The 14,303-nt window shown below is 43.9% G+C and overlaps 7 protein-coding genes across 7 annotated transcripts; 5 read left to right on the top strand and 2 right to left on the bottom strand.

Annotated features, from left to right (window-relative positions):
* Positions 1-988: 988 nt before the first annotated feature.
* Positions 989-1,619, top strand: K450DRAFT_241157 (uncharacterized protein). Its single transcript, XM_051589051.1, has one exon. It carries the CDS (start codon positions 1,109-1,111, stop codon positions 1,505-1,507), a length of 399 nt encoding a protein of 132 aa, XP_051444724.1. The 5' UTR covers positions 989-1,108; the 3' UTR covers positions 1,508-1,619.
* Positions 1,620-1,717: 98 nt separating this feature from the next.
* On the top strand, positions 1,718-4,091 carry K450DRAFT_241165 (uncharacterized protein). The gene is made up of 10 exons (XM_051589052.1): positions 1,718-1,845; positions 1,918-1,968; positions 2,031-2,389; positions 2,466-2,476; positions 2,549-2,708; positions 2,787-2,936; positions 3,046-3,053; positions 3,131-3,262; positions 3,368-3,408; positions 3,478-4,091. Exons 3-10 carry the CDS (start codon positions 2,182-2,184, stop codon positions 3,959-3,961), a joined length of 1,194 nt encoding a protein of 397 aa, XP_051444725.1. The 5' UTR covers positions 1,718-1,845; positions 1,918-1,968; positions 2,031-2,181; the 3' UTR covers positions 3,962-4,091.
* A 588-nt stretch (positions 4,092-4,679) lies between these two features.
* K450DRAFT_241175 (uncharacterized protein) lies at positions 4,680-6,160 on the bottom strand. The gene is made up of 2 exons (XM_051589053.1): positions 5,742-6,160; positions 4,680-5,675 (listed from the first exon to the last, which is right to left on the bottom strand). Exons 1-2 carry the CDS (start codon positions 5,961-5,963, stop codon positions 4,689-4,691), a joined length of 1,209 nt encoding a protein of 402 aa, XP_051444726.1. The 5' UTR covers positions 5,964-6,160; the 3' UTR covers positions 4,680-4,688.
* On the top strand, positions 5,692-8,168 carry K450DRAFT_241180 (uncharacterized protein). The gene is made up of 10 exons (XM_051589054.1): positions 5,692-6,147; positions 6,231-6,269; positions 6,346-6,453; positions 6,519-6,595; positions 6,710-6,851; positions 6,918-6,985; positions 7,068-7,176; positions 7,262-7,343; positions 7,406-7,544; positions 7,600-8,168. Exons 1-10 carry the CDS (start codon positions 6,099-6,101, stop codon positions 7,687-7,689), a joined length of 903 nt encoding a protein of 300 aa, XP_051444727.1. The 5' UTR covers positions 5,692-6,098; the 3' UTR covers positions 7,690-8,168.
* On the top strand, positions 7,824-9,527 carry K450DRAFT_241194 (uncharacterized protein). Its single transcript, XM_051589055.1, has 7 exons — positions 7,824-8,126; positions 8,226-8,291; positions 8,363-8,641; positions 8,705-8,932; positions 9,014-9,140; positions 9,207-9,286; positions 9,358-9,527. Exons 1-7 carry the CDS (start codon positions 8,061-8,063, stop codon positions 9,469-9,471), a joined length of 960 nt encoding a protein of 319 aa, XP_051444728.1. The 5' UTR covers positions 7,824-8,060; the 3' UTR covers positions 9,472-9,527.
* K450DRAFT_241202 (uncharacterized protein) lies at positions 9,270-10,051 on the top strand. The gene is made up of 2 exons (XM_051589056.1): positions 9,270-9,286; positions 9,358-10,051. Exon 2 carries the CDS (start codon positions 9,530-9,532, stop codon positions 9,872-9,874), a length of 345 nt encoding a protein of 114 aa, XP_051444729.1. The 5' UTR covers positions 9,270-9,286; positions 9,358-9,529; the 3' UTR covers positions 9,875-10,051.
* Positions 10,052-12,261: 2,210 nt separating this feature from the next.
* Positions 12,262-13,871, bottom strand: K450DRAFT_241214 (uncharacterized protein). Its single transcript, XM_051589057.1, has 6 exons — positions 13,565-13,871; positions 13,354-13,492; positions 13,077-13,248; positions 12,887-12,995; positions 12,760-12,808; positions 12,262-12,693 (listed from the first exon to the last, which is right to left on the bottom strand). The coding sequence occupies exons 1-6, from the start codon at positions 13,718-13,720 to the stop codon at positions 12,368-12,370; spliced, it is 951 nt and encodes a 316-aa protein (XP_051444730.1). The 5' UTR covers positions 13,721-13,871; the 3' UTR covers positions 12,262-12,367.
* Between the last annotated feature and the right edge of the window lie 432 nt (positions 13,872-14,303).

Genomic DNA, 14,303 nt, shown 5'->3' on the forward strand with positions numbered 1-14,303 from the left:
TGTCAACGTCTCATCTATCTCGACCTTCAGGCAAGTACATGATGTATCTTAACATAGAAACACCTTCATAACAGATATGTAAGGGGGCTGCAGCTTTGGGAAAGTCCCTTGTGGCCAAGTAAATGTTTTTTTTGCTCGTGTAATTTCTTCAGTTTCCATTCACTTTGATTTAACATTGGCCAGTCAGATGAACCGTAAAGTAATCATCTTAAATAAAATAAAATATACTATCTTCTAATACACCTCCCTGTAATTTAAAGTGAAAGCCACATGTTTCTTCCTCTCTCCTTCATTATCAATAATCTGATTATGAAACCCGGGGATTGTCTAGACATCACCAAATTAAGTGTATCGTTTATGATTTTGGTCACTTTCTATTCCCATGGCATTTTGTACTATCAGAATGATCTAGAATGGGTTTGAATTAAACACTGTCGTGAAGTCAATCAATGGAGAGTGGAAATGGCCGCTCATTTATAAAATGATCAGAACGAGCCCTGTTCATCTCATTGAAGTCGAAGCCTTTTAAATGCTTTGAAAGTTAACATAGGAGCTGCCTTTTAACTCTTTCATTTTTGTCAAGTGACAGAGTTTATATCCTTAAGCTTTATGGAAACCTCGCCTGTACTGTATAGTATATAAAGTCTTGTATACTCCCTTGATAGCCACAATAATCGCCTATGTGCATTTATCCAGAAATTTAAGAAGGCATGCAAACGAAAATCAACTCCTTATCAGTAAACAAGGTATTTATTTTTGTCTAACTGACTTTTCACCTACTTAGCATTTAGATTTTCGAATAATACTTCCAAGCTCTTTCTTTCACTGCACTTTAATTTGTACAAGACAAATTGGTATGTCTTGCAGGCTTAATTGAGCCTCATTACTCTATGATTGATTAAAGCTAAGACTGTCCTACTAACAATGTCGCAAAAGAGCCTTCTGCTGAGGATCCAGTAGGTCACAGCTTGGCACTGACGTAGGTTGAGCCCATTGACATGATGAGAGGAGTTTGAAAAATATGATGTAATAGGTGGTGGAAACTCAGAGGAAAGGTATAAATGTGAATGGTTTCCCTTCAGACTGCTAGTCATTTATTACACCCAAAATGGCTTCAATCGATCATTTACACCCCTCAAACGCTATGAACTCTGAAGAAATTCAGGTTCCCCAGGAGAACACCGCTGAACTGAAAGACCCCAATGATCCTATGTTCAAGACACCTGAAAAGCGACCCGTTATGGAGTCCGACAACTCATCCTTTGGTCCTATTAACCCTGCCTTGGAGAACATTGACGCTGAACCTAGCAATCTTCCACCCCAACCAAACTACTGGAGAGGTCAGATGAATGAAATCAAAGGTACTGTGCAACAGGTGGTAGGCAATATCAAGCAAGATGGAAACTTGACCAGTAAAGGTGAACAAGCCAAGATTGAGGGACAACAGGAGAAGGCAGCTGCTCGAGCTGTAGAGGATGAAAAGGTCGAGCGAAGAGAGAATAACTAGGTCGCTACTATACCCAGGCTATTATGATAGTGAACTTTTTGATGTATATACATAAATTGAATACCTTAAACGCAGCATAACAACCATGGTGATGTTGTAGACTGTAGGAGTGAAACTTTGGTTAGGTGTCCGAGGTGAAACCAGCATGGGGAGATCTCCTCAGCTTGGGATTTTCCCCGAAGTGTTTTTTTTTCATGCAAAAGTAAAACACCTACCTAGTCAAATCACCTTCCAGTTTTCTCTGTGAACTTCTCTACCTTGAACATTTTCTTTTAACTATGCCTCATCATCCATCCGATCAACACTCCCACTCCAAGAACCCTTTCAAGCAAACACACGTGAGTAAAGCTTTGTGATGAAAGAACGTTTGTCGACGTTCTGCTCATAGCAGTGTTTGTATTTTTGCACAGGGTTCCATGGCACAAGGTAGCAAAGATACCGAGGAGCCGCAAATCAGCTGGGTAAGTGGTGTTCAATGCATGATGGAAGGTAGTTTTCAAACTCATTTATGACGGCTCTCTAGTCCCAAATCGATGCTATGGAAGAAAAAGCTCGCAAAGAGAAAGAACAAGACGAGCCTATCCTAGCTGCCAATGCTCGAAGAATGTCTGATGCCATTAGGGAACGTCAAAAGTCTCTTTAAATGAAAGAAGTGATTGCTTTTTGTAATAGCCATGATGTGTGGCGCGACTCAAATAAAAAAAAAAAATTTGTACAAACTTGGTGAGCAAAGCCGTCTGCTGCAACTGAAACGTGTGTACCACCTCTTTTCGTTTCTTTTCTATCCTCCTTGGTTGTTTTTTTTTCTAATGGTTCAAACCGTTCCTTGCAAGTACAAAACCGGCAAGGTTTTGGGCAATGGTACTTATGCCACCGTGAAAGGTAAAGCACTCTAGCCCCCGCTCGCGTCTAAGCGTCGAAACTAACCAACCCCCCACCCCCAATGCCAATCTTTCAGAGGCAATGCACGTAAGTGAACTGCTCAGTCATCGAGAAATTAGTCCCCATTCTTCACGCTGACTTGTTCTTAAACTGCATTAGATCGAAACTGGCAAATACTATGCTGTGAAAATCATTAACAAAAGATTGATGGAAGGTCGTGAGCATATGATTCGTAATGAGATCAATGTGCTGAGGAAAATCTCTCAAAATCATAAGAACATTTTAAGTCTGGTTGACTACTTTGAAACTCTTAATAACTGTAAGCTTTGTTGTCCGCTTTATCCATGCTGGTTTACCCACCTTTGCTCACCCTTCTTGAAACCCCCCAACCACATAGTGTACCTGGTGACTGATCTTGCTCTGGGAGGAGAGTTGTTTGACCGTATCTGTCAAAAGGGTAGCTATTTTGAGCGTGATGCTGCTCATCTTGTCCGAGTCATCGTCGAAGCGGTTGCATACTTGCATGATAATGGCGTTGTGCATCGTGGTAAGTTGTGATATGCGAGTAAAAGCTGTTCTTGGGATTGCGCAGTTTTGGGTATACAGATCATGAGTTTCCCATTGTTCTGACTGTCATCGTTCTTTCTTGATTATAGATTTGAAAGTAAGACAGGATCTATTTGACTGAACTTCTTGATGCGTTTTCAGTTGTGTCTCATGCATTCTCTGTCCATGTTTTAGCCCGAAAATCTCTTGTTCCGCACACCTGATGAAGACTCCGATCTACTTATTGCGGATTTCGGTCTTTCACGCATCATTGATACTGACAAATTTCACGTTCTCACTACCACTTGTGGTACACCTGGTTATATGGTAAGTTGTTGAGGCTTATCGGTGTGGATGGATTTTCCATACCAGCATAGTGTTATTTTCACCACTCTGGGATATTAAAACCCCCTCCCCCCTTTTTTTTCATAGGCTCCAGAGATCTTCAAGAAGACTGGCCATGGTAAACCAGTGTAAGCCAGCGATTCATTGATTGTTCAGCTTCAACCCATCACCTCACACTTCTTTTACCTTGCCATCAGAGACATGTGGGCTATTGGAGTCATCACTTTCTTCCTTCTTTGCGGTTATACACCTTTTGAACACGACTCTAATATCGATGAGATGCACGCTATCATGCATGCCCAGTACAGCTTTGATGAGCAATTCTGGCATGGCGTCAGCCCCCAAGCAAAAGACTTCATAACCAAACTTTTAACCATTGAGCCTGATCTCCGACTCACAGCCCACCAGGCATTAGAACACCCATGGTTGCAAGTTGAAGTTAAGCCTTCTGCTGAGGAGGGTAAGGACTTGTTGCCCAATGTTACCAAGAACTTCAACGCTCGCCGGACATTCAAAAAGGCCGTCGATATGGTTCGCCTATCGCAATACCTCGGACACAAGCATGCAGCTTCCATGGGCGGTGGTAAGAGCCGACTCGACAGCACGCATCAGGGTGTGCAAGATTTGGATGTACAGCCTGTACAGGAGGGCTTGGAACAAGTGCTCATGACGACTGACTAGAATTTTTGAATCCCCCTTCCTCTCACCGCCTCTTTATCAACCAACCAGTTCTATTCCTGTTACTATATTGTTTTCCTCTCCTTCGCCAAATGTCTCTATTTCTCATACTTTACTATACTTGTCTTTATGAAATGGAGTGTTATTTGATACAATGAAGCCACTGTGGTTTGTTTTTATATGCAATCTACGATGCCGCCGACTCGTCTTTTTGTTGCTCCTGTTTTTCTTGTTCTCGCCGCCGTCGCTCCGCTGCCTCTAACATGGGGTTAGCTGGCCTTTCGCCGCTCGGTGCTGCGGACGAGCCTACCCGCCGGCCGTGGTGCATTCCTGCAAATGGCGCAGAAGTGGATGCAGTGGGTTTTTTTGGCTTTTTCTTTTCCTTCTCTTTGGTTTCTTGTTGTTGTTGCTGCTGTGATGTTCGTGAATTCTGCGTTCGTGTGCGTACTGTGAATGACATTCTCAGCAGTGTTGGTTTGAGTGAAAGTGTGGGTTACGGTCACGTTTCGTCGCTACAAATTTTTACAGCGTCCGGGTTCCCTTATGAAAGACACAGAGCAGCTTCGACCAAAGACTTTCTCCCGCCCATGTTAACGCTTTGCTATATGAATAAATACCACAGATATAAGTACAGTTTCGTTTTTATTGTTCAAATTAAACCTTGTGATGCTGCTGCCTTCCCTTGGATTTACTTATACACACTTGAAAAATGAAGCGTTCTTCGCAACACCTACGCTTGAGAACCCTCACTTAACCACTTGGGTCGAGCTTCCTCCATCTCAGCTTTAGCCTCTTCGATCTCCTTCTCGGTATTTTCAATCATCTTCTCCACAGGAAGGATCTCAAACTTGCCCTTGCCGAAACCGACCATGGTGGAATCAGAGTGTTGGATCATCTTGAGCATGGATGTTTTGGCCCAGTAGCTGTACATCTTGGTCAAATACTCCTTGTTGTCACCATTATGTACAGGATAGGCTAGAATGCGTTTGTCTTCCCAGTCAATGGTATCGCCTCCCACGCCAAATTGTCCCACCACGTCGTTAAGGTACATCTGCTCAGCGTTATGAAGCACTCCCTTCTGACCATATCCGATTTTCCAGAACGGTTCTGTCACATCGGCATTGAGCCAGGAGCCGTTGTTGAGCCATTGTTGGTATCCTTCTCTATCCGGTTCCCATTGCAAGAAGAACGGATCGTCCTTGTGCGCGGCCAAGACGATGGTTCTCTCCTCGTCTTCGCCTACCTTAAATTTCGCTATGTACACGGGCCAGTAAAGAGGATAAGCTGCGGCGAACTCTAGTTGGACGTCGTTCATTTGGTAATTAAACTCTTTGCCTTCGATAACCGTGTCATTCACAACGTCGACTCGGTCAGCAATATCAAGGAGTGGGCTGACGCTGAAAGGAATGACTTCGATATCTTCGACGTCTTGGTACATACTTGGCGAAAACGGGACAGCATCTTGAATGTCTTGGTTGTGAGGTTTACCAAAGGATACGTAATGCAGAGGGTCGAATACAAACCCCGGCCAATAGCTATCAAATGCCATGCCCAGCATGGAATTTTGCATATCCTTCTCATCATTTCCCATATTGGATTGCAGCGCCGTTCCTTTTCCAGAAACTGCAATATCAAGGTACCAGAAGGGCAGGTAAGCCTTGCGTAGCTCGAGGTCTTGCGCTTTTTCGTCAACTTTGGGTTTGGTGCGAGTTATGGCCTGGTGTAAGAAGAATAAGCACCCTAAACAATTGTATTCAATGTCCTATACCAAATGCCTACATACACTTCCGAGAATTTTGAAAAAGCTAGCAAACGTGTGCTCGTTCACATAGGCAGTAAGGTCGATCAGAGAGCGTGCCTTTTCTTCTGACAATTTGAAGGGCAGTGCATGAATCTTGCTGTGTGGATTGCTTTGACTGAACAAGCGTGGTGTCGTGGCTAGTCTACGAACGCTCTGTAGCGCCGGGCGTGCAAGAATACGAGGGGTTCGTGGAATTCGAAGCATGGTCGCCAGGGTGGGGAAGTTGAGAAGGTGTGACTGGGATCACGTTTCGCGTCTGGCCTCTCCGCGACAATTTTATACAATAAAAAAAAAAGGAAGCACGGCAGATGACGACAATTCATTAAACAATCACAACAAATGGCAAGCCAGTGGGTAGCCATTCGACCCAAAGAACCTGAACACGCCGGTATGTACATTTAGGCGATATGTTCTGCGGTTTAACCGAGATCTACATCCTACATCGATCTAACTGACAGCGACCAACTACAGGTGCGTCCGTCAGCATTCAGGCACCCCATCCTCGTACAGGTACTTCACAGCCAAAAATATGCAAAAATCCTGGAGAGTACTCAAGAGCTAACATCGATAATCTCGTATCGTACAGGTGATCCTAGTCGATACGTACTGCAGCAGGATGGTGTGTTGCTCGAAGTGCAAAAGGTCGAAGCCGAACACAAGCAAAGTTGGTTGATAGGAAACTCCGTTCAAAAAAGTACATACCTCATTGCTGCTATACCATCTGTCTCGTGTTGATTTTAATTTAAAATTGATGGTTAGATGGTGTATTGTACATGATGACGCCGATGGATCCATTGTTCGTACTGTTGCCAGTACTGGCCGAAACACGCAAGAAGGTAAAGTACTAACATGATAGTTTCAACGCTCAGATCCGTCCACACTCCCCTAATCGTATCCTTCTCTAAACCAACTCTAATCTTTCGTCGAATTACTGTCTTCGCTTCTATCAGTCGGCAGAATCAGATGGTAGATTTGTTCAATATGACAGCATATTTAGTGATGCCGACGATGACCAAAGATATCAGAGCTTGCATCGTTTGGCTGATATACCCGGTCTACCAGCGCAGCTTGGCCATCTCTGTGATCAACAAGGTGAGTGGATTTTCTCGTCTGTAGAGCGCTGTTGATTTGCGCCCCTAACATAGTGTGGAACTGCAGAATATATGAAAGGCGAATTCGTATACAGACTGAATGAAGACAAAACATTAAAGTGGCTTCGGCTTAAGGTAAAGCAGCTAATCAGCCATTGTATTACGAAGACATTCCAAAGTCTTACAGATTTCTATGCACTTTTGCTTCTCTCTTCAGGTGGAAGCGGTGGCAGATAATGTTGAAAAGATGCCTATCCTACTTCAATTCATTAATGAGCAGCTGTTTGACATTGATGCACCCCAGACGGATACAAGCATTAGATCTGGTAAGAAGCTCGCAGAATGGATCCCCATGAATCAAAATTAATTATCTAATCGTATATCACATTTTTTTGATGTTTATTTATGTAGACGCCTATACTTGGGCCGGAATTCAAGTGGTTTCAGAGTACATAACAGATGCATGGCAAGAAAAGCTTAACCAAAGCTATAGGTAAGCATTAGTTTATAACTCTCTTTTATACTTTCTTTCAAAGGTTAACAACTTACATACAGCTTGACCAACTTGAAGAGCCAAGTCGAAGAGCACAAAAAGAAACAGGAGATACAGTTTCAAAACTATGTAACGCACGATCCTACAGAATTTGCCAAAGCCAAGCGAGAGGCATCTGATTTATCTGATCAGGGTTCAAAGGTAATTATGGACAATGTTATCAAATGGTGGCACATGTATTAACATTAGGCATTAGAAACCCAAGCTCTCTGCAGGACAGAAGACGCTTGCCAAGGCAAATATCAAAGGCATGAAATCTTTGGCTTCCTTTTTCGCCAAAAAGTAGACAATAAACTTTCCCCATCTGACTCCGTAATCATCGTCCCTTTTTTTTTTGTTGCCGGATCATGAGGATTCGCACAGTTACTGCCTTCGTTGCCTTAGCGCCCGAGTATGAAGACTCACGCTCTGCTTGGGAGCCGTTATTTCGCCAGGCAGTAGACACCATTACTATTGCAAAGGCTGCTCTTGAGGCCAAAGGTTACGAGGTGCAAACCACTCGCATTGCAACCAACCCATTCCCGGAATTCACCCGGCATGACACCGTGGAAAACGCATGCACCATTCTTGACGACATCTGCAGTGACCTGGGTAAGCGTTTGAGCTTTATGGCTTGCTTCCCGAGCGCTTTCAACTCAACTGCTTCCATTAGGCATTATGATGTTGAACATTGGCCCCGCTTCGGATGTCGACATTATTGCTCGAATCCCTCACCTTATCGCGGTATGATATATATATTTTTTTGGCTACCTGTTCAACTTAAGGTCAAGTAGACTGTAGATCCGCTGTATCATGGCTTGCTAAACGTCGCCTGTTCTCCAGTCCACAAAACATTTATCCATGTCGAGCACCATCCCTATCAAAGCCAACGGGGTAATTGACCAGGCGGTGAGTACAATTGATTTGTAGTTGTTAGATACTCAGCCAGAACGCTTATATCTTTTCGTCACTTGGCCTAGTATGCCATTCAAGGTGCAAAGGTTATCAATGCCATTGCAGATCATTCTCCAGACCTTAATTTCCGCTTCTGCGTATCGGCAAACACAAAGCCAGGCATACCGTTCTTTCCAGTTGGCTATGGCCCATCGTATGTCAAGGGTTCCGCATCGCAAATATCGTTTTCCCTAGGTTTAGAGTGTTCGGATTTGGTGGTAGTTGCTTTTGAGCGTGCAAGAAAAGACGGCCCTGCCCAAGGTGACGATCAAGACCCCTGGGATTTGGCGGAAAATTATTTACGAGTGAGCAGTCGGTACATCATACTGTTTTCCGTTTTCCTTCGTTACTGATGGCCCTCCCTGTAGCATGAAATGGAATCTGCATGCAAGCCAGTGGAGCAGTTGATGCAATCGCTGGTATGCCCTGCTTCCTATACCGGCATTGATGTTTCCGTTGCACCAACGTGTGGATCCGACGCCATAAATACGAGTCTTGTCACTGCGTATGAAGCTGTTATTCCAAAGTTTGGCGGCGCCGGCACGTTGACCATTTCAGCCATGATAACTGGTGTCTTGAAGACTTTGGATGTCTTGGTACGTTACAAGGATATCGCTCCTACTTTTTTTTTGTTTGATCTGCCTTGGCTAATATGGCGTGGCGTTTTTGATTGTTAGAAATGCGGTTACTCAGGGCTCATGTTGCCTATCATGGAGGATGCTGGGCTAGCCAAGCGGTTTGCCGAGAGGACGTATTCCGTACAAGAAGTCCTTCTCTATAGCACTGTGTGCGGATGTGGTCTGGGTAAGTGAAACAGTGGGTATGAAGTTGGGGCATTTGAGTGTTTCTAAATTTCAAATCGCTATTCAGACTGCGTACCTATAGCTGGTGATACGCCATTGAAGGCGTTGGCAAACTTACTGGCTGATATGGCGACCCTTGCCTACCGAGTAAGCCTCCTCGTCGTTGCAACTTTGACATCATTCCTATCTCTACTAACCACCCTCCCTTATTCCATCAGTTGAATAAGCCTCTGTCAGCTCGCATGTTCCCTTTCCCTGGACTGAAACAGGATATGGCTACTGAATTTGATAATCCACTCCTTGTAAACACCAAGGTTGTCAAGCTCGAATGATAGAAAATATACTTTTTATTTATGAAGAATCTTTAGCGATCCCTCCAAACAAAAAGATATGGCAATATTAGAAAGTGACTATTTACAATGGTGTGAATGCACTTGGGTTTGTTCATTTGTTCGCTTGCTGTGTCTTTTGGATCTGAGGTTCACCAACAACTCCCTTTGGATCATTGTCGTCAACCTTGGTGATGTGTTCAGTATCTTGCCACTTTGCCTCCTTGGGTCTATCTCCAATGGACTCAATCACCTCTGTGGCTTCAGCATTGCGAGGTCTGGCATGGAGAGCAGCGGAATTGGGTTCGCGGCCTATAGTGTGGGTGATTTTGACTTCGTTTTCTTGAGCAGACATGTTGGGAATGTTGATGCAATGTTCTGGTTTGCTGGCGGTTTATATAATTGATGTTTGGCAGGTTCTAACATCATATTTACTTCAAGATGACAAAAAAAAATACCGAGTTTCAGACGATAGGTTCGGTCTCCGCCTGTCAGATTTTGTGTTCTGACAATTCGACCAGAACACCCAACTTTTTTTATGGCCGGGCAGGCAGTAAAATTCCATGCCTTTCGATGGTAGAGAAAGATAGTTTAGAATGGGTAGTACCAACTTTAAGAACTGGACACTAAATGTCAGTCCGCCCTACTCTCTCCCTTGCTTTCTCTGATTCGTTATTGCATAACAGGTACTGAATAGGCTGCTGTCAAACTAACATTAAAAAACTGTAGTGTACCGATGCATCTGTCAAAGGCTGCTGGTCAAGCGTCATGGGAAAACGGTGTGTACAAAATTAGAGTTGGGGGAGGAATATCAGCAACATTGGAGCAAGCAGTTAAGCTCTGAAATGACGTATTGCTTATGGTGTTTATAGGCATCGTGGTACTGCTCATTGGCCCACCACGAACCACTTTGCCAAATTGAATGAGTTGTTTTTTTTTCCCTCCCTGAGTTTTTTGGTGCAGAAAAAATTGCGCGGCTGTTATTGGGTAATAACGCGTCACGTCACACCTTTAAAAACTAGCGGGGCATTGTTACGGCGTTCGAAACGTTTCTCTTCAGTTCTTTTTATAAAACATGTCTAACCCCAAGGTAAAATAGGTGGTTGAAAAGCTCAAAGGTGATGGTGACCATGGAAAACTCATATTGCTGTATTAGGTCTTCTTTGATATCTCTGCCGGTGGCCAACCCCTCGGTGTAAGGCTTTTAACCTATCGATTGGCTTGGTCGCGATCCTCTACTGACGTGTTTGCATTTTCAGCGTGTCGTTATGGAGTTGAGAGCTGATGTTGTCCCCAAGACCGCTGAGAACTTCCGTGCTCTCTGCACTGGCGAGAAGGGCTTCGGCTACAAGGGCTGCAGCTTCCACCGTGTCATTCCCGTAAGTTGTCTTTTTTGCTATTATTATTTTTTTCCTATTTGGCGGGCTTGGGGTTGTTGATGGACCCGCGCCTTTCCGTGACTGGTAATTTCCGAACCCACATCCATGTTGTACTGACACGCTTTTTTTTTTTCTTATGCAGCAATTCATGCTCCAGGGTGGTGGTAAGTGATCTCAGTCTAGGCCATGTTGTATGCGAATGCATTGACTTATACCACTTTTTAGACTTCACCAAGGGCAACGGTACTGGTGGCAAGTCCATCTACGGTGAGAAGTTCGCTGATGAGAACTTCACCCTCAAGCACACCGGTCCCGGTATCCTCTCCATGGCCAACGCTGGACCCAACACCAACGGATCCCAGTTCTTCATCTGCACTGTCAAGACCGCTTGGCTCGATGGCAAGCACACCGTCTTCGGTTCCGTCGTTGAGGGTTTGGATGTCGTCAAGAAGGTCGAGACCTACGGTAGCCAAACTGGCCGCACCTCTGCCAAGATCGTCATTGACGACTGCGGTCAATTGTAAATTGATTTCTGTTTAGTTTGCGATAAGATATAAAATTTGAGAAAATCTCCCTTGCTTTGGGAAATTTTTATCATCGTTACAGTATGATGCTTGGCCGAAATCTAAGAATATGGTTGGTTTACGTCACTTACTACTAGAGCAATCATGCTCCATCAGATAAGCCTTGACCACAAAGCTAGAGTTAAATGATTCCCTAGCTAAAGTGAGTGTGGTGTCAAAAGTCACCGATCGGCTGCCGGCCAAGTTTGCATTTTTGCTCTCTTGCTAAGTTCCACATACGTAAATTTCGAATGATGGCGACAAAACTGAGCACAAAGTATTTTGGCCCGGCAAAGGTGCCTTTCTGTCATCTTGGCTATGCTATAACTCTCCACAGCATCTCTATAATGCCCCATTCCTGCAAGTAGATCGATATAGGCTCTTACAGTTACCTGCCCATGTGTGTCATTACAAAAAGATTCAACGCTTTTCTTTAGTAGGTCCCTCTTGAGTTGATAACTCGTAAGGTTTGTCTGCCGCTTTCACTCGGAGACCAGCGTGTAAATTTTCCTTGATGTCTCAGTCTGCAAGTATAGAATATCCCTACTACAATTGCGTGGCATGCGAGAAAAAATATTTCGAATATCCGAAGAAAACCTATTTCCCAATTTGTCGGCCCAACCCTGTCTCCACTTGTGAAGCAATATTAATTCGGCGGGTTTTATCGATACACTTGTTATATTATGAGGGGGAAGCCACAAACCGGTGAATATTGAAACAATGTCATACAGGGTCGTTGGAGGCATTATATTGTGTTATCCGATGGCTCCATTGAACGCATAAAAGTGGGGCAAGGCAAATTACATGACTCTACAAAGTTTAAAGTTTTTTTTTTTTTTGGAACGGTAGCGTTTGAGAAATATAAGTATTCAAATGTTTCTGGCGTTGGAATACTTGTAGGGGGATTTTTTCTTTAAGGAGAGGTTCTATGATACAGATTTAAAGCGAGGATGATGATTAGTCGTCGTCGGTGCCAGGTTTTTGGGCGAGTCCGAGAAAGCTGTGGATATAAGTCTTGGCTCGCACAAACCGCGTGCTTATATTATCCAATGTGTGCTCATATTGTTCCATCGACATTTCAAAGTCATTCGCCACGATGGGAGCAGCTGCCTTCATGCCTCGAATGTAATCATCGCCAATGATTTCACTCAATCGACTTCCCCAGCCTAAGGGTGATTCGTTAACTTTTTCCATAATAATGGTGTAGCCGTTTCGTTTCAAAAGTGGTCCAAGCTTATGAATTAAATCAGGGTCTTGTTGGCGTTTCTGAAGAAATCGAGTAACTGACACATGTTGGGGTTAGCCGATGTTGTCACCATAGCCCCCCCCCCTAACCTCTCTTTGCTCACCTCTGGTCGAGTAATCTTGAATAGCAACGTCATTGTGCTCTGCAAATAACTACAGTTGATGGGTTAGATGAGTTTGATAACGCATAATGAGCGTCCGCCCATCCAAAACAAGCATATCGTTCCTTACCCGAATATCAGGCTCCATGACCTGGATGTAACCGCCTGGTTTAAGGACTCGCATCACGTTTTTGTAAACCGTATCCCATTCATCAAAGCGAAATGCCGCCACCATGAGCCTATGTTTGGAAATGTTACAAAATGTGACCGTGGGCGATTTTGTTCTTTTTTTTTCTGTTAAGGTGCCAAGCAGGACGTACCTTATTTGCACGAGATCGAATGTGTCTGATCGATAGGGTAAGTTATCTAACGCATCGCCTATTTTAAACGTTACATTGGGCGGTTTGATCATGGTTGGAAACGTAGGGGCGATGTCCATGCCATGAAATGTGGAGCTGGGGTATTCTGTCGCCAAGTCCAACAGCCATGTACCTTTTTTTTTAAAACAGGAAAAAAATTAGGATCCGATAATCGTTCACCCACAGTTATCTATCGGAGGGATCAACATTATATTTTGCTTTTCCTTTTTTTCCTTACCTGGCCCACACCCTATATCGAGAACCATTGCTCCGTCTTGAAGTTTACTGGACAGTAAAGCTTCGTCTAGAAGATTACCACCGAGCCCGGCTTTGATTAGAAAATGCTCTTCATGTAAGCGATCGTTTTCTTCATCGTCCTAAATATCATGATTGTGGCCTTTTAATACTTTGGTGGTGGTGTCATTTGCATAAGAGTTTTCTTCATTTACCATTGGTAGAAAATACGTGGAACTAATGTCGTGGAAGGTTCGTCCTTGAATCACTTGGTTGGATTTCTTTAGTTCGGATGGAGGAGGGACGAGAGGCTGCTTCGTGGTTCGACTTCGAGGCTCAACCGACGACTGTTTTGAAGGTGAGTTACCCATTGAATCGAAAGGAAAAAGGGAAGAGAGAAGAGGGAAAGGTTGAGTGAAAAACGGTAAAATTCCTTGATTTATCCCCAAAGGTTTGTAGCAGGGAAAGGGTCAGGTGGAGTGCTCAGACCAAGCGAGGAAAAAAAAATAAAGTGGGTAGAAAAAAAAAGGTGGAAAATCGATGTGTGCAATTGCTTCTTTATAAGCTCAAGGCGTTCGACAATCAAATAAATGCAAATGTGGAAGTGTCGGGCTGCAATCACCTCACCTCACTTTCCCTTCATCAAACTACATAGCTCCGAACCCAGCTTTTTCTTGCCAGACTAACCCTTCTCTATTGAAAACAATTTGTAGTGAACGTCCCTGCTTTTTCAACCTGGCTATCTTTTCAGGGAGATCAGCATGAATGCTACTCTCCTCGAAACCTGTTTCTTTTCCATTTTGTAAGCATGCCATCACACAACATAGTCGATAGCTTTTTTCGAAACTACGATCAACTGCAAGCAGAACAGTGACACTTGTAACACCCGCAACTTCAAATCTGTGCCGATGATCCTAGAACCTGTTCCTTGTGCTTGCCTTTTTTCATTCCAGA

Source organism: Umbelopsis ramanniana (assembly GCF_025399195.1).
Source record: "Umbelopsis ramanniana AG unplaced genomic scaffold K450scaffold_27, whole genome shotgun sequence".
Lineage (NCBI taxonomy): Eukaryota > Fungi > Mucoromycota > Umbelopsidomycetes > Umbelopsidales > Umbelopsidaceae > Umbelopsis > Umbelopsis ramanniana.